Source organism: Pelodiscus sinensis, chromosome 24 (genome assembly GCF_049634645.1).
Source record: "Pelodiscus sinensis isolate JC-2024 chromosome 24, ASM4963464v1, whole genome shotgun sequence".
In the NCBI taxonomy this organism is placed as follows: domain Eukaryota; kingdom Metazoa; phylum Chordata; order Testudines; family Trionychidae; genus Pelodiscus; species Pelodiscus sinensis.
Genome location: NC_134734.1, coordinates 13,700,317 through 13,724,752, shown reverse-complemented (window position 1 = coordinate 13,724,752; position 24,436 = coordinate 13,700,317). Strand labels below are relative to the sequence as shown.

Here is a 24,436-nt window from a genome sequence, read left to right as displayed (position 1 = left end):
CCCGTCGACATCAAAGCCCTTTGTCGGCAGCCCCGTTATTCCTCGTGGAATGAGGTTTACCGGGGCTGCCGACAAAGGGCTTTGATATCGACAGGGGGAACGTCCAGACTAGCGGCGAGCCGACAAACAGCTGATCAGCTGTTTGTCGGCTCAGCGCGGCAGCCATGTAAATGTAAATGAAGCCGCGATCATTTAAATCGCGGCTTCATTTACCTTTGCTGAACAAACAAATCTACATGCCTCTGCCGACAGAGGCATGTAGTTTAGACGTACCCTAAATGGAAAAACTTAAAAAACAACCAATAGTCTAGTAGCACCTTAAAGACTAACGAAACATGTAGATGAGCTTCAGGGGGTAGCCGAGTTAGTCTGTGACAGAAAAAAACAACAAATGGGCTGGTAGCCCTTTATAGACTAACAAAACGTGTAGCTGGTATCATGAGCTTTCGTGGGCACAGCCCACTTCCTCAGATGACTGGAGTATTAAAAGTCCAGATCCAAGAATAAATAAGGGAGGGGTACTGGGCTGGATGGACCGTTGGTCTGACCCAGTATGGCCGTTCTTATATTCTTATGTAGGCATGCTAAGGGCGGGGCTGGGGAGGCTCAGGCTGCGTGCTGCCCTCCCTTCCTTCAAGGCCAGGTAGGCTAGGAACATGCACCCTCCTCCTTCTCCATGGTGTGGTGCAGGGGGAGGGAGGTCAGAAGGGTGCATGTCTCCCCCAGCCTAATCTTCACCCCCTGCCTATGTATAAGGTCCGAGTGCAGACCGGGCCTTGGGACAGTGCTGTAGGAAGTGCTGGCCTCTCATACCTCTGCTGGACCTTCAAGCTAACTCAGTTGTCAGTGGAAGCTGCCTAGCCACATTCTCCGACTGGGAGTTCTTTGGGCGGGGGGGCGTCTCCCTGTCAGCTTCAAGACCATGACCTGCCGAGGTCGCAGTAGGGGAGCAAAGGGCAGCAGGAGGGGACTGTGTGCAGGGCAGCCAGCAGCGCGGCTGACGGGGCAGACCAGCGGCTGCAGGGTGTCTTCTCCCCCGAGGGGAACTCACACTGCTGCATTGCTGAACCCTGAGTCCTCACTGACCAAGGATAACCACTGGGAGGAGCAGTTGTGGTGAGGGAGCACAGCAAAGGAGCTTTGGGGGTGTAGAACTCAGGGACATGAAGCGGAAGTCACTGTCTCACGCACTCTGGGCTGGGTGTCTTGCACGCAGCTTTGTGTTACTGAATCATGCACGGGGCAGTTTAATGAATTCATGTCGGGTGACTTCCCACCTTTCATTAAAAGTTTCTTTCCTGCACTGAGACTCTGTGCTTGTGGGGGGTGAGAAGGGTATTGCCGGTGCACAGGGGTTGTGTGTACTTGTCCCAGGTTACATGTATAACTGTGAGAAACAGCAAATTCTTCAGAGGAAACCCAACATCATGGGAAGTGAGTCAGTTCCCATCATCCCCTGACTCTCCCCCTCTTCCTTCCTCCCCTCCCTCTCTTCCTGTCCCTCTGATTAAGGCCCATATCATGGTGACAGGAAGAACTGGAACCTGCCCATGCAGAAGTGAAGACTGATGATTTTGCAACTCTGCATCGGACCTGATAAGCCCTAGATCGGATAAATGCAAGATGTGCAGCAGGTCAGCTAATCTTGCCCCGTGGGGAGTTCACCTCCAGTAATGCCAACCTTGGCCTTCAAAAATCAGGAGTCAGGATTTTGTAAAACATTCTTGAGATCTTAAAAAATAATATATGCTGAGTCCGTTTTATTTGCCTTCTATTTTTTTTAAGCTTGCTTGTTGAACTCAGTTCCCATTTTCAAGCTTTTTCTCCACAGTCATAAGGGTTAAAAACTTCCTTTATTAAAAAACGAAAGTGGAGAGTTTCCCATAAAACACATGAATGAGACTGGGAGGTGGCGCTGTAAGCTAAACATATCACAAAACTGGTGATAAAGCCATAAGAGCTGGGAACTCTGCTGTCATTTGGGTCAGTGGGTAAAATAGCCTAAAACGATACTGGTCATAGCAACAATTTGCATATGTGGGATGTGTCAGAAAGGCCCAAGGAAACCAACGCTATGTCCACATTGGTAGACTGGAGCTGGCAATGCACAGAAGGCAAGAAATCCTGAGCGTTCTCATAGCAACCGATCACACAGTGATGCTCGGTACCAGAGTAGCACCCTGGAAATCCCCATACATACCGCTATGATAGGATGCTGAGATGCTCTGCACAAAATATGCATTTTAAAAGTCCTGATCAGCTGAGCATTAATAGCCTGTTGGATTATGGGCCCGCTCATTGTATGTGAGGTTATGACACGCCTACGGGTTACTGAAAGATGCTGCGACGTTGGGAACACCCATAGCCAGCCTTCCAGGTGTAACAGTGGCATAGCCAGACAGCAGTAATGGCTTGTCAACACCCACCAGGAAAAGCATTCGCTATCCGAGACAATCTTCCCAGCAAGCTGGAAGAAAATATAAAAGCAAGACAGCAACATCCTCACTAAGGCTATAGGTTTGAGGTGCAGGTCACAAATTCTGTGTCTTTCCGGGACCTCTGGGACCACTCAGCAGGGATTCTTGGACTATTATGCCCCTCTCCCCTGTAGCAGCAGCAGGAGTTTGGGTGTGGGAGGGGGCTCAGGCTGAGGCAGGGGATCGAAGTACAGCAGGGGGTGAGGGATCTGAGCATCTCAGGGGAGACTCTCTGGAAACAGCAACATGTCCCTCATGTGGGTTTGGAATGGGTCCCATATAAAGGGAGATTAAAAAGACTTGGGCTCTTCATCTTAGAAAAGAGGAGACTAAGGGGGGATATGATAGAGGTCTATAAAATAATGACTGGTGTGGAAAAAGTGAATAAGGAAAAGTTTTTGACTTATTCCCACAGTATAAGAACTAGGGGTCACCAAATGAAATTAATAGGAGGCAGGTTTAAAACAAACCAAAGGAAGTTTTTCTTCACTCAGCATAGTCAACCTGTGGAACTCCTTGCCAGATGATGTTGTGAAGACCAGGACTTTAACAAGGTTCAAAAAAGAGCTAGATAAATTCATGAAAGTTAGGTCCATCAATGGCTATTAGCCAGGATGGGTAGGAATGGTGGCTCTATCCTTTGTTTGTCTGGAAATGGATGACAGGAGAGGGATCACGTGATGATTACCTATTGTGTTCCCTCCCTCTGGGGCATCTGGTATTGGCCACTGTTGGAAGAGAGGATACTGGACTAGATGGACTTTTGGTCTGACCCAGTATGACCATTCTTATGTAACCAGGCAGCTCTGCATGCTTCCTTCCCCTACAGGCACCATCCTCACAGCTCCCATTGGCTGCAATTCCCAGCCAATAGGAGCTGCAGAACAGGCACTCAGAGTGGGGGCAGAAAAAGACTTTGAACTGGGTCCAGTCTTTGTACTGAAGAACAAATACCTGTTTGTCAGGTGGGGCACTGCAAGATTCAAATCCGCTGAGTATGTCGCCGGCACATTTCATTTCTATTTCTTAAGCAACCAACTTGGGTCTCGGCGCTTGCGACTGATAATCACTCAAAATCTCTCTCTCTCTCTCTCTCTCTCTCTCTCTCTCTGTAGCCCATTGACGTGTTTTATACTTGGCCTGAAACAGTGAGTTTGGGTTGAAATGTTTGGGAACTTTCTGCTCGGTTTCCAAAACCTAGAGTGTTCATGCCCTACTAAGGGAGTGGTGAACTTACATTGGCCAGGCTTCTGACCAGGACAGGATGGTCCAGGCCTGAGGTGCAAAACTGGGAAGCTGAGGGGAATTGCCTGGAATTTCTCTATTATTGGAGGCTGGAAGAGGCATTGGTGAGACTCAGACGGGTGTGTCCCTACTGGTGGATCAGTGCCAGGCCTGTCAGAGGTGTACAGCTTGACCTCAGCATCACTGATGCCCCATGGTGGGTTTCAGAGGGCTCAGAAGGTCCCCCTCTCATATCTCACCAGCATTATGGTGGGCTGCGCATGGAACCAGCGCCTTCACATACATGCAATGGGGCAGAATTTGTATGAGAATCTGCACTTTAAATCTCCTTTTGTACCTTACCACTCTTCCCCTAATCCTGTGGAAAGAGCGTGTGGGGGTTGCCCCGGGACAGCCCCAGAGTCTGTAGAAAGATTTCTGTAACATTTTTCTAATGGGAATATGGGGGATCAGAGAAACAATCACCATGGCTACATTTCATAAGTCAGAGTTTTTAGGGGAAACCCTATCAATGTAGAGCGATTAGGTGCTGCCGGGAAGCTGAGGCGTTAAATTATATGGGATGATTCATGGATTTTGCAACTCCCTAATGTGCCTGTGGCTGAGACTGTGCATAATTCACGATTTTCAGGAAAAATTTTCCTCCCATCCTCAGCTTCTGTGGTGAGAGTTTTCTTCCCACAGAGAAGGGCTGGAAATTGACTCTTTTCTGTAATACGATAGCTGACAAGCTGTGACGGCACATTGGGGTTCCCCCCGATCCTGCACCCCCGTAGCAGCAAGAACAGTCTCCGCCAGCCAGTAGAGTAGAGAGAGTTTATTGCTTCTCCAGGATACAGCGCAGCATAGACATGATGTGGTTATAGGAGTCAGGGCCAGGATGCCTCAGACCCGTTGGGTTAGGGGGTCCATCACCCCCCTCAACCCTCAGCACTCAGCAACCCAGCCAGAAACTGCCTTGCTCCCAGACCTACCCCCCAGCCAAGTGTTCTTCTCTGCCTCCCTTCCTTTGTCTCTCCCCCCTGAAAAGAGTAGTGTTATCTGCTCATACTGGGCCAATACACATGAGGGTGAGTCAGTGGGAATCACACATCACAGTTCAGGGGAACCCCAGGTTACTGAGCAGACAGGACCCCACAACATCACACAAGCCTTCACACTGAAAGGGAAGGTTTGTGCCTGAACCCCAGTGCTGGACACTAGTGTTAACAGTGGTACTCATGCAAAAAACACTGCCAACCAAAACTGGCCAGGATGTTTGCACAATGTCTCAGCTGGAAGCCTGTGCCTTTTTCCTCTCTAATATGCTGGGATATTGAGGAAGAGGTACAGGTGTTACCTCACATCAAAACTACCACCTCCTACAGCACAGTGCTATAAAACAGCATGCTGATGTGTCTCCACTCCATCGCTAACACCACTCCTTGCGCTAACTAGGTGTTACCTGGAGGCAAATTGCTCACACGTAAGCTCAGCCAACTTAACTTACGCTGTGTCTACACTGGGAAGGTTGGGCGGCAAAAGTGCTGTCAACATGCAAATCCAGCAAAAGTGAAAACCAGTCAACCCGTTTTTTCTGCCTCCCATTGTCAACATGTCATGGCCACATTGCTAGCTCCCCTGCCGACAGATAGAGGAAAACAATTGGGGGAAGCACCCCACAATGCAGTGTTGTGGGAAGGCAGAGCTGATCCCTGTGCTTCTTGGGATTCCCTCGTAGCTCTGTGAGCTCTCCGTGCTGAAAAATATCAAAGCAGCACAGCAGCCTGTCCCTCCCCCTGCAGCAGCAGAACAGGAGCATTCCAATTATTTGTTTTTCATTTGTTCCCCAAATGGGGCAGCTCACTCAGCTGTCAGATACTGCCTGGAGCTTTGAAAGGGGAGGGGAGGATTGCATGTCTGCAGGGTAGCAGAGATCACAAAACACTCAGCACAGCCATCAAGGCAGGCATTGTGAGATACTCGCAGAAGCCAGTTCTTTCGACAAGACAAACAGCAGAATTCACACCAGCTCTTTGTCAACAATAATGGGACAAAAGTCTCTTGCAGGGTGGAAGTTTCTTGTTGCCAAAACTGGGTGTTTTTCCTGACAAAAGTTGCTCTCACTGTTTTGTCAACAAAAGGTAGTTTTTGGCAACAAAAAAAGCCAGTGTAGACAAGGCCTTATAAACTGTAACCAGATGGCAACACAAGATCATCTGGCTACTAAGATAGCTGTTATTCCAAAATAACTATGCGAGCATCTACACAGCAATTCCATTATTTTGAAATAATTTCAAAATAACTCCAAAATAGCTATTTTTGAAATAAGGCCTGTGTAGATGCTCCACTGCTGCTATTTCCAAATAGCCCCTCACCAGGGCCATTCTAAGTTATTCCTCCTGGGGCTCTAAATTGAGATAGCAGGTCTACATTAGGGAAGCCTGTCTCAAATTAATTTTGAGGCTTCCCTGCAGTGTAGACATGCTATTTGAAAATAAGATATTTCAGAATAACTATTCCGGAATAGCATATTCTGAAATAACAGTGCAGTGTAGATGTAGCTTAAGAGATCCTGGGATTTCATAGCAAGGAGGTTAAATAAAGGCGCACATGCTCACCATATTCTGTATACAAGTTTTAATGAAAAAAAAATACAAGCCAGTATAGGGTTACAAATATACATTCAAAATATTAGGAAGTCTTAATTTCTGTATCATGGTGTATTTGCTACAGAATATACTTTTTAAACATTCAACTCAATAAAAAATAGGTGTCTATTGTTATGAGAATACATCAGCAGAAAGAGGCTCCTAGAAGGTTAAGCATTTCTGTACACTTCTGCATTTTGTCTTTGCATCGGCACCTTTTCCTGGCATTTCTGGAGCCTGTTGCCTGACCAGTGGCAAAAGGAGCTCCAGAAGTGATGCCCAGAACCAAGTGTGGGACCCATGTGTGTTAAGAAGTGAGAGGAAGTGACCAGCATTCAACTATAAGGACAAAAGCTTTGGTCTGGTGGCCCAGGACACAGGCGATGGTTTGCTGCTGCCATCCAGTGTCACAAATTCCCCACATTTACTCTAGTTGTGACTCACACGTAGGATTCCAACATCATCCTGCTCCCAAAATCACGTTGGCTCCCAAATTAGGTGGCTCCCAAAATCACGTTGCACTTGAACTCCTAATATTTGAAAGGGGGTCTTCTTCAACTTACCTGCAAGCTCTGAGAACAGTAGCCTGTCTTTCTTTTGCAGGCCTTTATGGGATGCTTTATATCGAACATGGTGCTTTACTGGGCCTGCCCCCTGGACTTATCTGTCAGTGGTGACCCTAGGTCCTTCAGGGGAAATGTGAATCCTACTTCTCCATTACTGGTAAACCAGCAGCCGCCAGTGAAGTGGCAGCACTAGCTAAGCCAGAAAAATAGTGGCCATGTGGCAGACAAACCTCCTGTGAATATCTCTCCTCAATAGAACAGGGACCTTATTAAGTCTCTGCCTGTGGAAGGTCAGACACTGCAGTGTGAGCCACCTCTGTGCACCAAAGCAAAGTGATCAAAGCAACCAAAACACGCTACTAAAGCCTGTGACTTTCCAGCACAGAGAAGGGACTAGTCCCTGCTCCCCACGACGGGCACAGTCATTATCAGGGAATGTTGTGAGCTAGCCATGAGAAGTAGACTCCGGGCCAATTAGGACTCAGCAGGAATATCGTGTCTAGTTCTGGACACTGCATTTCAGGAAAGAGGTGGACAAACTGGAGAAAGTCCAGAGAAGAGCAACACAAATGTTAACATGTGTAGAATACCTGACCTATGAGGGAGGATCAAAAAATGTTTCGTCTGGAGACGACTGAGAGGGGACGTGATCAGAGTTTTCAAGTGCATAAAAGGTTTGTACACGGAGGAGGGAGAAAATTTGTTCTTTAATCTCTAAGGATAGGACAAGGAGCAATAGGCTTAAATTGCAGCAAGGATGGTTTAGCCCGGACGTTAGGGGAATAAATTCCTGTCAGGGTAGTTAAGCACTGGAATAAATTGTCTAAGAAGATGGTTGAGATTTTTAAGAACGGGTTAGACAGACACCTGTCAGGGATGGTCCTTATTCCTGCCATGTGTGCAGGGGGCTGGACTAGATGACCTCTCGAGAGCCCTTCCAGTCCTACAATTCCCTGATTCTCCATTGGCTCAGAGGTTTCCAAGAGCTGCTCAGGGAGATGTTTGCATTATAGTTCTTGGTGAGGGGGTGTAGACAAAGTGCTTCGCTGCTGGAGGGAACCATGCATGGCACCCCACAGTTGTCACAGCGGAGACTCACTGTGCAGGCACAAGGGACAGGACATCTTCAGCACTGGAAACACGAGAGAGGCGGGAGAGGAAAGGCTGGTCCTGCAGAGTCTCAGAGCAATGGACAACTAAGGGCAGATGTTTTCCATGCAGAGGAACAGGGGCGCAACCCCTTCCAGCATTTCAGCATGTGGGGGCTACGGTTTCAGCGAAGCTTTTTCTTTGCTGGGGAGGAATTTGTATAAATCACCTTTGGGGAACACCTGCTTCCCCCTTCAACCCCCTTCTGCAGAGGTTCCAGCTGGGCTCCTAATTGGGCTTGTGCTGGAGGGTTTCGTAGGTCTCCTGGCTGCGAGTGCTGAGCCCCTGTGAGGAAGAAGAGGAGACAAAAGCGGTGTTGTGCATGAGGGTTTGGGTTCCGAATGGGACTCCCGAAACAATGCCAATGAATCGAGCCTGGGACTAGAGGATAGAGCTGGTAGCTGAGGCTCCAACGCCAGCTCCAGGACTGGGGCGGGATGAGTTTTCCTTCCAGGTCAGACAAGAGCTGGAAAAGCCTGGCCGGGTCCCATGTAGTCCAGGAGTGTTCCCTGCTTTGTGGACCCAGTGCTCATCCTCATTCGCCAGCCCACCAACAAAGCAGGCTCCACTCTAGGTAGAACATCAGTCGTTGTCGTCGTCACGCCCCTGCTGGCCTGGCAAGACGTTAGTGCCCGTCTGAACCGGGTGCATGGAGCAGGGGCTAGTTGGTGGCCCTGCCCAGAAAAACCTCCCTTTCCTTATTCAAAAGCCACCGAGAAACGGGCTGCTGGGTATGAGCAAAGCAGCAGAGTTGGAGCAGGTGTTTGGCATTGCAGGACCCTTCCCAAAGTAACCCAACACAGAATTTTCATGCTAGGGAGAGGGACCAGGTTGGCATCTCCAAGACTGGTGCTCACTGGTCACCCAGAAAACAGGTGTCTCTCCCTCTGGCAGCGCGCCTGCCTTGAAGGGAACCCCTCTGGGCATGATCGGGCAGCTCAGTCCTTGGTCTTTGTGCTGAGACTGCCAGCAAGGGGCCAGTTAGTGCCAACGGTGGTTTGGTGATGTGGACATGGATTGAAACCAGTCCTGCCGGGGCTGTTACCACCGTTGTCAGATGGAAATAACTTTCTGGCAGACACCAGTGTGGTCATTGAATCCCATCTATTAATGAATTTGGAATATGGCTGTGCCAGGCAACTCCCAAGTGCATCTTCTTGACACCTTGGGGGCTGATGAAAGGCCCCAATCCCAATGCAAATTATTCCACGGGGGCAGCAAGCCGGGTGAGGAAGTTTGGGTACTTACTGTGTAGATCCCTTCTCCTTTCTGCTGCACAAAGAGAAAGAGAAAGAAAGGTGAGTCACAAGGAACAAGAAGCAAAACAACCCAAACAGGCTCTTCCTCCGCCTGCCCCCATGGTGTGGTGACACAGACTTGTGGAGGGAAAGAGGGGGTGGAACAAGGCCTGTCCACACAAACGAACCCCCAGCTCTGCCCAAAGCTGGAACTCTTAGAAGTTTGAAAAATAAAGTAACTTCCCTTCCTCCCTTTCTATGCAGCTGCCTTGTGGTTTTAGCCAGATTCAGAAGCGGAAATTCTGAACTATCCTGGATGGACAGGGGTTTGGTTTTGTTTTTTATTTCATCCCAGTTCCTTCCACTTCTACCCTTTCCCCCTGCCCCATCCCAGAGTTCTCCTCCTCTCGGGTTTTTTTTTTTTTCATCTGGTGTTTCTTCCCCTGCCCCAGCCACACTAGACAGAGGGAACTTGACCAGCCTTAGTCAGGCATTAATGCTTTCAGGCCCCGCTCCTCTGAATTCCCCTTTGCCAGTAGCTCCCTGATCCAAGGTGCCTACAATGCCAGGTTGCAGGGATGGGAAAGAGAGTGTCACCTCTCCTGGCCCATGATGCGATGTGTCTGTGGACACAGCTCAAAGCCGCACCGGTGTCCCGACAGCAGCGTGAGTCTCCTCTCGCTGGCGCCACCCCCATTTCGTTCTGCAGGGCAGCTTTGCTGCATTCTCTCCCTCACTCTGAGCATCGGCTGATTTTCTCCCAGCCCAGGTCTGCTCTCATGAGCAACGGGTGAACCCCACCCTTGTCGCCCAGCACTCCATGGGAGCCATGTAGCACCCCTCTGTAAGGGCAGGCCACAACCTTTCCCCACGCCAGCACAGGAGGGAGAAGGGGAGGCAGCTCCAGCCTCCCCGGCCCTGGCCAGAGCATGCGGGGAGAAGCAAGGCTGGAGGTACCTGGCCCCAGCTTCCCCAGCCCCCAGAGAGCTGGTGGCACCGCCCCAGCCTTGGCAAGGCTGAATCCCAGACAGCTCTAGGGGAGACTCATTGAAGAGGGATGGGCTGAGGGCAGCATGGGGGCAGGGCCGGGCTGGTCGTTTCGGAAGGACTTGCCTTCCCCTTCATCTTAGTCCTGCTGCCCCTGTCTGATCTGGTTTCCCTCCGCCCTCCCATGTGCTCACAGCTCCTCCCCATTTTGTAGCAACATGCGTCCCAGTACTGGGGCTTTGCTCAATAACTTTACCCCCAACCCATTTTTCTTTTTGTTCCTCATAAAAAAAATTTTTATTTGGTGTTCCTCGGTTTTAAAAAGTTTAACAAACACGGCTCCAGACCATTAACAAAGGTATTAAGTGAGTCAGTGCCCAGCCCTGATCCCTGCCACTCCCTCAGCCCACTGCTGCCTGTCATCTGCCTTTTTAACCCCTTTAGCCAGTTTTCAACCCCTGTGACGGCGTAACCTCCAAGCCTGTTTGCCTGACCTTTCCAAGGACGATATGAACACATGATGTGCCAAGCACTGCACTGAAATCCAGCCACCGCTGCATTCTCTAGACTAGAACCAGGGACAGGGTTCCCTGGACGCTGAAGGCTGGGGAGGCTACCCAGGAGAGATTCCAGTGCCACTGAGCTTCTGAGCAGAGAGCTGACAGCGCCCACGGCCAGCAGAACGTGTTTCTATGGGTGGCGCACATCCACACATGCCTTGGTGCGCAGAATAAAATTTATTCAGCACATGGATGGGAACATTTAGCGGGAACCCTGCCCAGGGCACTCATAATTGCATGCAAAGGCCACCTGCTGTGTCTGACAGGTGGTGTTCTCTACAAGCCTGTTTCTGGAGGACTCTTTTTCGGTTCTCAGTGGTTTATTCCCACCTAGATAACAAGGTGGCTATTGCTGTGTGAGGTCTAGACTGGGCTGTCTTCTTAGCTCAAACAGCCAGCACTGCGCCTCTGCCACAGTCTCTCTGGCTTCCCCGATCAGGCAGGGGCTCATTTTGCAGCCAGGGGCACCTACGCCTCTGGATGTTTGGATTCCCTTGGTGGCTTCCCTAAACGCTTAGATCCTTCTCCAGGGAAGGGGATCGGAATCCCAGCTCTCCGGCAGGATTTCTCAAGGAACTCCCCATGCTTCTACAGCAGGAGTGGGAAATAATCTTTTGCCGGGGGCCACTTCAGAAATTTTTTAAGTGCCCCCGGGCCACACTGGAAGGGACCTCAAGCGGGGCCAGGATACTTCTCTGCTTCCCCACCCATCGATCATGATTGGTCTGAGGGTGGGGAAGCACCTTTGCCCTTCCCCAGAGGTTCCCCTTAGGAGCCCATGCCCCTGGCGGTGGGAGGAGACTTCGCACACTCCCCCTTCTGCCCATCAGGGCTTGGGGGCGGGGTAGCGTGTGAAGTCTACTCCCGCCTTGCCAGGAGTGTGTGGTGCTTCTAAGGGTCATGCGCCCCTTGCAGGGCGGGGGCAGAGTGGAGGAAACTTCGCATGCTCCTCCTGCCCCCAGGTCCTGATTGACCTGGGGGCAGCAGAGCAGCAGGGCCTCCGCGGGCAGAGTCAACCCACCTGGCAGGCTGGATCCGGCCCACGGAGGCCCTCTTGCCCACCCCTGTTCTAAAGAGAGGGAGACACACTGAGCAGGGCCTGCCTGGAGGCACGTAGGGGCTGCTGGGTGCAACCCAGGGCTTTGAGCCAAATTCACTGAACGTTTACAAACCCCTTCCAGCCTGAGACTGGGGAATGGCTGGGCTGGAGGGCACCAGGCACGGAGACCTGCATTCACCCGCCCACAGGGACGGAAACGAGACTTTGCAAAATGCTCAAAGGCTTCTACTCCAGGGTCCGCGACACCTTGCTCCAGTTAGAAGTGAGGCAGATCCCACCTTGATGGCTCCCAGCTGGCGTGGGAACACAGCACAGGGACCCCTGCAGGGTTCTCCCTCTCCAGCATCGCTCCTGCCTCTTTATGTGCGTGCCCGTTGAATGCTGGTGAAAAGTGCCAGCCATCTGAATGCTGAGGGGCACAGGGGGGCATAAGCCCACTGAAGACAAACACCCCCACCTCCCTCAAATGAGGGATGGGCTCCGGAGCCCAGCAGCCAAGTGGGCCAAGAACCGCGGGACACACTAGGACCCAGCCCCGATATTTCAGGCACAGACTCTAAAGGACGTTGCAAAGGCGGGTCAGTGACATGATTGCGAGACGGGGAACTGACAGGCCTGCGGTCAAACTGCAAATCAGCGGCAGAGCTGGACTGGGGTTTGGGTCCCTGGACTGCTTCCCACATCGCACCAGGCCTCCCTGCAGTGCAGCGTAAGGGCCCTCCTGTCAGCACATCCAAAACAGCCCCCTGATCCCAGTGCACCCCAGAGGAGAGCTGGGTTGTGCAGCACCACCAAAGCCATCCAGCAGCTCTGGACCGGGTTGCACTGAGGGGCCATGAGACACGGACTAAAGCAAAAGATGCTGCAGATGATGAGAGGTGTCTGTCTGCTACCCCCACAAGGCCCGGGCCAGGGAGTAAGTGCCAGGAAGCCGAAAGGACGTACATCGTAGCCTGCGGTCACGTCAGCCTTGGGTGCTTTTCGAACCTGGAGCTGAAGAAGGAAACGAAAAGCAAGAATTAGAGAGCAACTAGCCCCTGAAACGTTTTGGAGGTCAAATTTTCAGCTGGCAGGGTGGGTGCTAATACCCAGGGCCACCGCATTGTAGAGCAGCCGTGGGGTTGCACTAAACTGTCTGAGCGAAGTCTGGACCCCTTGCTATTGTAGCCCCAGCAGCTCGGGCTAGCCACCCAGGTCCATATCCAGAGTCTGAGTGGGCTTGTATTCTGGAAGGTGCAGGCCTGAGGTGCTACCCCGGCTACGCAGCCATTTCCAAATGTGAGCAAATCCGGCAACTGAGCTCCCAGCCACGGCGTAGATACGCCTACGGCAGAGCCTGGAATGAACCCCAGCGCTCCCACCTCCTAGAGCCCAAACGATTGGTCCAACCTTCCCTCTGGAGGGCAGAGGGCGGAGAGATGCCCCCCTGCCTCTGCTGGGTATTGCTGCTGCTGGCGTGTTTTCTGCGCCAGTCACTCACCCATCCCCATGTCTGCCCCACCCACTTCCTCTGCGCTGCCCTCCCCCTTCCCCTGGTGCCAGCAGCTGACGGGCGGGAGGCGTAGCTGTGCCAGCTGGGAGCTCCTCTGCATTGGGGTAACCCCGGCAGAGAGGCCATGGGCCAGCGTGTTGCAAGGGGGGCCGGGGAGCGCGGATCGTTGGCTGAAAGAAGAGCCCAGCACTGCTGGCTGATGCGAGACCAGTTCTGCCGGCTACCCCGGCTCTGCTAAGGCAGGGGGTGCAGCTCTCCCTGCAGCACTGCTCTGCCCATGTGCCCCACGCTTCACCGGGAAGAGGCGCTGGTCCCATGAACCACTGCAGAGATGGAGCCTCCCAACCCCCGCCCCCACTTCCCTGGTCGTTTCTGGTCATTTCGGGAGCTGAAGGCCTGCAGGGAGGGGAGCGCGGCCCCGGAGCCTCACCTTCAGGCGGCAGTAGAGGACTGTGAGGACGATGCCGTAGATGAACAGGATGGCATCCAGGACGTAGCACAGCTCGGGTTCGGCCAGCGCCTCTGCAGGGAGGAGAGGTGTCGTGAGCGTGCGCCGTAGGGGGAGAGGGAATGTGGCTTCCTGCTGCTGTTCCAGGGGTTTGCACCACCACCACCCAGCCCAGCCGGAAGGGGCATTCCAGGGTGTGGCACGAGCCACAGCAACCCTGGCATTTGCTGGAGTGCAGAGCAGACACCAGCCTCGAGGGTCTGCAGCTCACCAGGCCCTCTAGGCGGGGAAAGGCCTGGGCGAGGGGCTCGCCCCTTCTGCCTCCCACCCTGGCCATTGGAGCCTGCTCCTCGTTGGGCCAGCCCAGTTCAGACTGTCCCAAGCGATGGAGAGTCCACGGCTCTGTCTTCCTCCGGTCAGGCCGGGCCCCGGCGGGGGAGCAAGCAGTGGCAAGCGGCCGTTTGAGGTCCCTGTGCTCAGCTGAGCGGTGCAGCACGCCACAGAGGGAGGGGAAGGGGGCGGGGCTGGCCGGAAAGGGGGTGGTAAGCAGAGCTGGGGAGGGTTGGGGGCTGTGGAGCTGGAGGGGAGGATGGGGAGCCGGAGGAAGGGGAGAGGGAAGCGGGCTGTGGGGTTGGCCGAACGTGGAGCACGGGGAAGGGGGCGTGGCCGTGTACGTCAGCGTTACTGACGCACAGACACTGGGCAACTATATATATGATATTCTCTAGTTCGGCGCCAGTCAGGTCTCAAGGGTGCTGAACCAGAGAGGTTCAGCATGTACTGTACTATATCTATCTCTTGCAAGGTATTCTGTTTTCCTAGTAACACACGTTATTTTTGTGCATTTGAATGGTACAAAAGTCAGGTGAAATATGGAAAAAATAATAAACAGGTGTGTATGTGTGTGTGTGTGTGTGTGCGCGCGCATGCGCTTGTCGTCTCTGAACTCTCTTGAGTCCTAGTTCTCAACAAAGGGTGAACAGGTTTCAGGGTGTCTGCCAGGCATAGCTGGCCTGAGTTTCTATAGGGCCCAGGGCCAAGACCCTGTCATGCAGGTCTGCAGCCTGGCGCCCCAAGCCACCCCTAAAGCTAAAGACAGAGCAATTTAGTTTTTGGGTGCCGGGGCCTAGAACAATGCGTAGAGTAGAGTGGGGACGCTAAGAGGCATTGAACCAAACAGTAACCCTGCATATAATCAGTTAAGACACTGTCTTCTTCTGGGCCTTTCAAACTAGTACAGGCTGAACCTCTTCAGTCTGGGAGCTTCAGGACTTGACATATATGAACATATGAACGGCCATACTGGGTTAGCCCAAAGGTCCATCCAGCCCAGTATCCTGTCTGCCGATAGAGGCCAATACCAGATGCCCCAGAGGGAGGGAACACAACAGGTAATCATCACGTGATCCCTCCCTTGTCACGCGGCTCCAGAGAAACAGAGGCTAGGGACACCATTCCTTCCTATCCTGGCTAATAGACATTGATGGGCCTAACCTCCATGAATCTATCTAGCTCTTTTTTTAACCCTGTTAATGTCCTAGCCTTCACCACATCCTCTGGCAAGGAGTTCCACATGTTGTCTGTGCGCTGAGTGAAGAAAAGCTTCCTTTGGTTTGTTTTAAACCTGCTGCCTATTAATTTCATTTGGTGACCCCTAGTTCTTATATTGTGGGAATAAGTAAATAATTTTTCCTTATTCACTTTTTCCGCACCAGTCATGATTTTATAGATCTGTATCATATCCCCCTTAGTCTCCTCTTTTCTGAGCTGAAAAGTCCAAGTCTTTTTAATCTCCCTTCATATGGGACCTGCGCCAAACCCCTTATCAGTTTTGTCGCTCCTTTCTGAACTTTTTCCAATGCCAATATAATCATTTTTGTGATGAGGCGATAGGGTTGCCAGGCATCCAGTTCTTTTCCTTCCGTCCGGTAAAAAAATACCGGGGGGCGGGGGGAGCAGGAATTTAAAGGCGCAGCGACCTTTTTTTATTTAATTTGGGTCCCGGTTTTTTGGGGTTTTTTTGCTCAACAAGATCAGCCCCCAGGTTGTTTTTTTTTCTTCTCTCAACCAATTATTTCCCTCACTATGTTTGGGATTTTTTGTGAAAGTATCTGGCAAATGAGGTGACCACATTTGTACACAGTATTCAGGATGTGGGGGTACCAAGGATTTATACAGAGGCAATAAGATATTTTCTGCCTTATTCTCGATCCCTTTTTTAATGATTTCTAACATTCTATTTGCTTTGTTGACTAATGGAAACCATTGCAAGCCAGGGGGTACATCAGCACCCCCCAGCACCTCTGTTCGGTGCTTCTGTGGCATGATACTCCAGGCGATTGCCTTTCCTGCCACTCATTAATGCAGGCCCTGGCTATTATGTGCCAAAAAGTGGTTGTCGTGGCACAGCTGGACCATGGAGTTTTTATAGCATGTTGGGGGAGGGGGAGAGCTCAAAGCAAAGCTTGAGAACCTCTGCCCTAAAGGACCTGCAGGTTCCATTGCTAGGCATGGGCAGGGGCACCATTTATGGGGGACTAGTGGTGCAGTAGCCCCTCCCTCCCGAGTTTGAACCCCCTGGATTTCATACTTGAGGTCTGCTTAAAACCCATGCCCTGACTCCAGAGCAGTTCTTAAATGCAATTGCATTTGAGCTGCTTGCAGCTTTGTATTTGGGCCTGGGAGTTTGTTAGAAACAGAGGAAGGCAGGGAGATTAAGAATAACGAAAGGCTGGTGGGCATTCCAGAAACTGAAGGATGTTAGATCATCATAGAAATATTGCCAGGTACTCCACTTAAAAAATGGGGGGGGGGGAGAATAGGGGGAGTGTTGTGCTGCAAGAATCTGCATTTGGATCACTGTGTTACACTTACAAATGTTGTTGAAAAGGTGGTGAACAGGGACTAATCCAAAGATGACTGCAAAGAGATACAAAGGGATAACACAAAACTGGGTGATTGGGCAACACAAGGGCAGATGGAATTCAGTGTTGAGAAGTGCAAAGTAATTCCCATGGGAAAATATAATCCTAACTCTAAATACAAAATAGCTCATGAGAGAGATCTTGGAATCAATGGGGATCGTTCCCTAAAAACAACAGCTCTATGTGCAGTGGCAGTCTAAAAACTAAAAAGCTAACAGAATATTGGGTATCATTAGGAAAGGAATATAGAGAATAAGACAAAATACCTTATTGCCTCTACGTAAAGTCATTAAATGCCCACATTTTGAATACTGTGTGCAGATCTGGTCACCCCATCTAAAAAAGGAGATATTGGATTTGGAAAAGGTACAGAAAGGGCAACAGAAATGATTAGGGGTTAGGGACAGCTTCCATAGGAGGAGAGATTTTCAAGATGGGGACTTTTCAGCGTGGAAAAGAAATGACTAAAGGGTGGGGAGACATGTTAGATGTCTTGAAAATCATGCACAGTGTGGAAAAACAGAATAAGGAAATGTTATTTATTCATGAGGCCAGTAAGCTGGGGGGGTGTTTTGCTTTCTCCACTTGGTGCGGCCGTTAGCAAACTCTCCCACCTCCCACCACCAGGCAGCGAGGTGGGGGCAGAGCTCCCTGCAGTGGGGGTGGGGGATAGCAGGAGGTGAGGGGAACAGGGTGGGGTGGGGAAGAAAAGGCAAGGAGAGGAACAGGGCCGTGCAGAAACTGCCAGCCCCTCACAAATCCTGCCTCGGTGGATGATGGGAATTCAGTGCGGGTGACTGCAAGGGGATGCTCTTCGTCTGAGCCGCTCTTGTGTCGCTGTGGCCCTGTCTTCCAGCTATTGTAAGGGTAGCAAGGGGGAGTGAAAAATGCTTCTTTTTGTTTGTTTTTGTTTTTTGTTTTGTTTTGTTTTTTGCAACAGATGAACCCACAGTCACTGCAGAGCTTGAGAGAGGAGCTGGCTGGAGACTGGAGCATGCCTGAAGGTGAAAGGCCAGTGCCTGAGTAGCTGGGATGCTCCCCAATTACCTGCCACTGATTGCAAGATGCTAGTCCACGGTCATAGTCATGGTCATGTGAAAACACCAGCTGAGGTCGTGGGTGTGTATGTGTGTGAGAAAGAGAGTGAGCGTGCGTGTGTGTATGTGTGTTGGGGGAGGGGAAACATTAGTGTACAGGATGCAATACGGCCTAGTTGTTAGAGGGTGACTGGGTCAGGAAATCTGAGTCACCCACCTTTGCCAAGTCCCTTAAAAGTCTTGGCAGGGCCCAGCTCTGGGGAGAGGTTGTTATGAGGGAAGGGCCCACGGCAACAGCGCACCCCCTGCACCCGACTCTTCCCCCCACCCGTCATGGCGCAGCAGCACCCCGTGAGTCAGACGAGTGTGGGCGAGGTGCTTGGTGTGAACACAGGGACCCCCACACTATGAAACCAGCTGCACAGAAAGGAAGGCTGGGACCTTGGTCTCGTGATAGTGAGATGAGCAGTCCCGCTCCCGGGGCCCTCTACTCATTGCAGTCCCCCCAAAACCACGCCAGAAATGGAAACCACGCCTGTGGCAGAAGCGTGTCTCGAGCGCTTTAGTCAAGAGCGTCACGAAGCCACAAGGAGCAGCGGCGGCCGGAGTGTTGTCTGTGTGATCCCCCCTAAGGCCCTGAGCAGCAACAGGCCTCACTGACGTCTAAAAACCCTCCGACCCTCTGCCCTTTCCCAGGGGAGGCCAGCGCACAGTGCCATAGCCAGAGCCATGCGTCCCGGGGGTGGGACAGGTCTGCCGGGGCTTTCTCCAGGGCTGGTGCAGCAGGAAATCCTGTCTGCTCCCCACAGCAAGAGCAGGGCCCGAGCAAGGAGCATGCACAAACCAGCGGGAACCGGGGCCCCAAGCACAGGGGCTTTACACTGCGGTGAAGGCAGCTAGTGTTGGTGGTTAATTAGCTCCTGCACCCACGGCTGCTCGGCACTGCTCATAAAGCAGCTGTTCAACGCCTGCAGGGCTCAAAGCAGGGGACAAATATTCTGTCCATCCAGCCAGCTATCCCCTGCCTCTCCTTAGCCTCCGCAGCTCTCTGCTTTGCACCGATGCCTGGCTGGTATCCTCCTCCCGCAGGGCCATGGTGTGAGCATACCCAGTTCTGCCTGCGCCCACCAGCCCCCTGCTCCCCGAGCTGCCCACCCAGGGACAGACATCTCCCACAGCCCTAGCCGCCTGCCCAGGATCTTCCACTGCTCAGGCCCACATAAAGAAACAACATCCCTAATATAATCCCCATCCCCACAACCTTCAGCACCTCAGCCCCACAGGCCACAGCCCCACATCCCTCACATCACAACTCCCTACCCCAACATTCCCATTACCACCCACAACCCCCACAATGCATCCCCGCACCCCAGCCCCCACCATGCATCGCAACACCCCAACCCCCACAATGCATCCCCGCACCCCAGCCCCCACCATGCATTGTAACACCCCAACCCCCACAATGCATCCCCGCACCTCAGCCCCCACCATGCATCTCCCTGCTCCAACCCCCACAACTCCCACATCTCATCCCACCACCCCAACCCCCACAACCTCCACAACCAACTCCCAGAACCCCCACCACTCCAACCCCCATGATGCACTCCACCACTCCAACCCCCAAACACACCCACTACCTCAACCCCCAAAACTCCCACCATGCACCCAACGCCACACCCCCACCATGCATCTCACTAACCCAACCCCCAAAACTCCCACAATGCACCCCACCGCCACAACCCCCACCATGCATCTCACCAACCCAACCCCCAAAACTCCCACCATGCACCCCACCACCCCAAGCTCCCCCAGCTGCCCCCACCCACCATACCCCAAGACTCGTCACTCTCCCATCACCCTCCCCTTTCCCTCCTGCACCAACCCTGGGACCTTCCTGGCCACTCCTTGGTGCCCCCCAGGCTCAGCGCACTGCTACCCTTGGTATAGGCTGGCTGCCACTCATCCTGACCCCCAGTTCAGCTCGCTCCCGTCATCCGTCCCACACGCACACAGCTCATGTTTGGCCCAGCTGTCCTTCCGCCATGACAGAGAGAAGCGGGGCCACTTTGAGCAAGTCGCACTGAGACCTGACGGACGAAGTCAAAGCGCCACTCGATTTAGGGTTTTTTCCAGTGGTTGGGGGCCTAGTGCAAGTGTCCCAAGTGACCCTTTTAATCCAAGCCAGTCCTTGCCCACCACAGCTCTGCACACAAGGCACGTCCAGGCTATGTCTACACTCGCAGCTTCTTGCGCCAGAAATATGCAAATGAGGCTAGGCATGGAATATCGCCGAGCCTCTTTTGCATAGCTAATGAGCCGCCATTCTTACAAAAGAGGCTCTTGCACCAGAAGGAGCTGTCTACACTGCCCCTTCTTGCGCAAGAAAAACCCTCTTGCACAATGCCATTACGCCGATTACTTTTCAGCCTTCAGTGCCACGCAAATTGGTGTGAAACCCAACACCCCGGCCCTCAGATCAGCGCGGAGCAGTGCTATGGTGCTCCCACGGCAATTCAAAGAGGCTTGGGGTTCTGGCCTGCCGCCACTGCTGAAGCTCTGGGTCCCCAGACAATTGCTCCCTTTGCCACCTCCCCGTTCAGTGGGCCTGCTTGTAATCACATAAAATCCACCTTTCTGTGGTTAGTGAACTTGTTTTATTCTTTTATCTAAACCAGCCTGTGCTTGGATCAAAGTGTTTGGGAAACTCCATTTGAGATAACAGGATTTGTGCGTCTTGTTTTCTATTCATGAAATGATGGACTTTCGAGGAGCTTGTTTTGTCCAGAAGGAAAGAGCTGGCCAGTGCAAGGCACACATTTCCGGGCACACGTCTGGGGCTAGGAACTTGCTGGTGTCACACTGCAGTAGAATTCAGGAGTGGGGAGCTAGAAGCAGTCATGAAACTCAGCTGGCGGGAACATACTCATCTGGAAGGCGGGTGTGGGCAGACCAGGAGTGGGTGCGCTCACACTGAAGCAGTGTAAATGGCACCCCTGGTCGGAACACGGAGGCGACACAGCTGTTCACCGATCCACACTGTACCCTGAGGAATGTCACACTCCTGATTTCAGGTCCCAACCCCACCTCTGCAGCATCGCCTGGTGGGGCACTGGCCCAAGGCCTCACTGCACCTTTGGAAAGTGGGCATCTTGGCCCCGCTGAGGACAAAGGGAGTTTTGTCCCAGAGGAGGCTCTGCATTTGGGACAACGCTACATATGAAGGATTCTAGTGCTTGTCTGCAGCCCAGTTTGAACCGTGGCACCATCCTTCCCCCTTATCCGTGCTGGGAGTCTACTCTGAGCATTATATGCAGCAGGCTCTGAAATGTAACCAAAACTGGCTCCCTGGGGCCAGGGCCTTTTTGATTCGGTCTCTGCCCATATTCAGGAAGGTGAAACTTTTGTTCCCACCCATGTACCCAGGCAGGGACTCTGTGGCACTGCTTGAGCAGCTGCCTTGGGATACGTAGGGAGGGACCGAGTGGGGAGAGGGAGGTATCCTTGCAAAGGGGAGCAGCAGAGAGAGCAGCGACAGCCGGTTACATCACATTCAGGAACATGGTGCTGCCTGGAAGTCTCCCCAAACTCCCAGGTAACGCAACAGGGAACAAACGGCCACTGCCAGCCCCAAGGGAGCCACTAGGGACATTGCCACCACCATGAGCACCTGGGTGTCTCCAGCCACTTGGCCACCTAGGGCTGGGATTGCCTACATGGGTCAGCATCGGCAAACCCATGCAGAAGCAGGGCCAGAGCCAGCAAGCAGGGGGGTGCAGCGCTGGGCAGGGGAGCATCTCTGCAAGAGGTGAGGCAGGCCCCCTGCCCTCCCCCCGAGAGCAGGATCAGCCCTGTGAGTGAGTGGGACGAGGCAGCTGCCGAGGCTACACAGCAGGCACAGGCGCAGGGCTGGCCTGCAGCTGGCTCATCCCAAGGAGTGGCCTTTGGGGGTGAGGTGTTCCCATGCAGCCAACAGCCTGGGACCGACTGCCTGTGTGCATGTGCACAGGTACCTGCTGCTGCCTAGCAGATACCTATCTACAGCACTCACATTACCAATAGGAACTATGCGCATCACACCTTGTTCAGTGTGTATTAAGCACATGATTGTAACATAAGAGCAGTTATATCGCTGACATTGGCCTCGGAGTTGTATATTCCCCTCTCCTCCCCCCCCCTTCCCCCCCGCTCACTTGGGTCACGTATCATTTAACCCCTTGCAGTCACAGAAGCAAGTTTTGGGGTACGTCAGCAGGGCAGCTGTCAAGCCCAGGACGACAAGTTACCATAGCAACAGGCCTGCACCAGAAGGCTGGAAGGAAGAGCCCAGACATGACTGGTACAGGTTCTCCCCGGTTCAGATGGAGGAGGTGCCCCCAGTACCCTGGAGAGGAGGTGCTAACCACACACATCCGGGGGAGACCCTAATACCAGAGAAACGAGGCTGAAAGCTGATCGGTTGCATCGTGTTTCAGATGAGGCACGCAGGCCTTGTTACCAGCGGTGGATTAACATGAGTCCATGGGGCCCATGCCTAGGGGCCCCAGTCAATATGGGGGCTCCTGGCTCCAGGTGCAGACCCCCAGACTCCAGCCATGGGGCTTTGAGCTCAGGCCCTGGGATCTGGCTGCAGGGCTTCAGGATCTAACTGCGTGATGGCAGGCTCTGGACCTGGGCTCAAGCCCCCCCCTCTCCTCCCCATTGGTGACAGGCTCTGTCCCCTGGCCACAAGGCCTAGCCCTGAGCTCAGCACACTCTCACCCCACTGCTCACACTGACCCCAGCTGTCTCCTGTAGCCCCAGGCTTCGGCCATGTGCTCCAATTCCTGGACAAAGGACGTGGGGTTGGGGCCTGGGATCTGGCCCTGGGGCTTTGGGCTCTCGGGCTCCCACCCCTGGCCCCCACCCCTGGCCATGCAGCAGCAGGTGCCAGCTTCAAGTTCCCCCTCCCAGCTCCCCAAGCTCCAATGCCGCCCCAGTATCCCCACCCCCTATCACCACTGTCCCCCACTGCTCCCCTGGCCCCCTATCCATTTCTCCCATCACCTCTGGCTCCTACTGTATCCTTACCAGCATCCCTATCCAGAGCTTCATTTGCCCCAGGCTTGTAGAGGCTAAGAAAATCTGCGGGGGAAAAATGCTATTTGCATGTGTGTTAATGTCACTTGCTCCAGCAGACTTAGTAGCTAGCCGGGAGGTGTGATAAAAAGTGGCATTCACATACAAGTAGCATTTTTCACAGCAGCAGACTCTCCACCCAGCAAGGCAGGCGGGGAGGGCAGAAGGAGGGGAAGGGGAGGAAGCAATCAAAGAAACAGCAACAAAAAGAACGAGAACATCCACCTTATTTGTGTTTCTATTCTGTTTAGGTCCACAAAAGCAGCTTTTCTCAACCAGTGAAACGAGTACCCTTAGGGGTACTCCAGAGAAGTCTGGGGAGTACATCAACAGAAATTTGGAGAAAATTTGGAGAAAACTGGATTTTTGTTTTAAGTTTTACAGCGCTTGATTATTTCTGTACTTTTTACAGCCAAAAATTTCATTGCCTACCCGGCTACAATGAAGTTGTTTAAACAAATGTGTTGCAATGGTAGAGAAAAATTGGGTGTCTCTGAAATCTGTAGGTACTGGGGATACTTCTTTTTTTTTTTTTAAGCAGGTACTTTATTATTTTTAAAGGGGTACTTTATAAAAAAAAAGTTGAGAAACACTGCACTAAAGAATAGAGATAACTGTACATTATTTTTATTACGGAGTCTGCAAACCCCCGCACACATAAATTACCATGATTTGGGCATGTACATGTGCATACTTATTTGTTTTTCCTAACATTAAATACATATTTTTGGAAATAAATCCCCCCCATATAACTTTCCCTCTACCTCATCCCCCGCTGTGTAATGGTCCCGTTTAAGAAAACTGAGGGAGATGAGAGAACAACTTGTTGACTAGAGAACAATTGATTCTCCTAACACCAGTGTTGTCCAGATTAGCAGGGAACACCTTTGGGTTATGGCATGGATAATATCTAGCCAGATCCATTTACTATTGGAGAATTGGGTCATTATCATCTTCATCAATAACCATTAGCTCAACACCCATTGGTGTCCATAGCTTCCCTCACTATTTCCTTCCATCTTTCCCTGTCCAGTGCAGAGTGGCTTAGTTTCTGTAGACTAGCTCCACACCAATCTACTATATCATCTCCCCATTCTCTGTGGGGTCTGCCTCTCCTATTCAGACCATCCATTATGCCGAATACCAAGGTCTTAACTTTTCACTCATCGTTCATTCTGCAGATATGCCTGAATAGCTGTAACTTCCATTGTATAACCTTCTGCAGTAGGTTCTCCTTTGGCAGTATCTTCCTATATAATTCCTCATTGGTGATCTTCTGCATCAATCCTATTCTCAGAATCTTTCTATAACAACTCCTCTCGAACGCCAATATCCTGCTCTTCAAATCTTTCATTATCACTCATGTCTCACAGCTGTACAACATGCTGCTAAATACATACGTTTTCAAGATGCTCAGCTTTGTTCCTAAGCTAATCGCTTTATTTTTCCAGATCTTATCTATCGCCTTCAAACTCACTCTTGCTTTTGCTATTCTAGTTGCTATTTCC

General features: G+C 52.0%; 1 protein-coding gene across 2 annotated transcripts in view; it reads right to left on the bottom strand.

The window, feature by feature from the left end:
• Positions 1 to 6,326: 6,326 nt before the first annotated feature.
• FCER1G (Fc epsilon receptor Ig) overlaps positions 6,327 to 24,436 on the bottom strand; it is a 30,167-nt gene continuing 12,057 nt past the window's right edge. Inside the window, exons 2-5 of one of the 2 annotated variants that reach the window (XM_006115252.3) lie at positions 13,835 to 13,926; positions 12,858 to 12,905; positions 9,316 to 9,339; positions 6,327 to 8,352 (exon numbers count right to left, since the gene is read on the bottom strand). In XM_006115252.3, coding sequence (XP_006115314.3) covers positions 8,296 to 8,352; positions 9,316 to 9,339; positions 12,858 to 12,905; positions 13,835 to 13,926 — 221 coding nt within the window. In that variant the 3' untranslated portion in view covers positions 6,327 to 8,295. The remainder of the gene's footprint in view (positions 8,353 to 9,315; positions 9,340 to 12,857; positions 12,906 to 13,834; positions 13,927 to 24,436) is intronic. The other variant, XM_075907110.1, reaches the window with a different exon arrangement.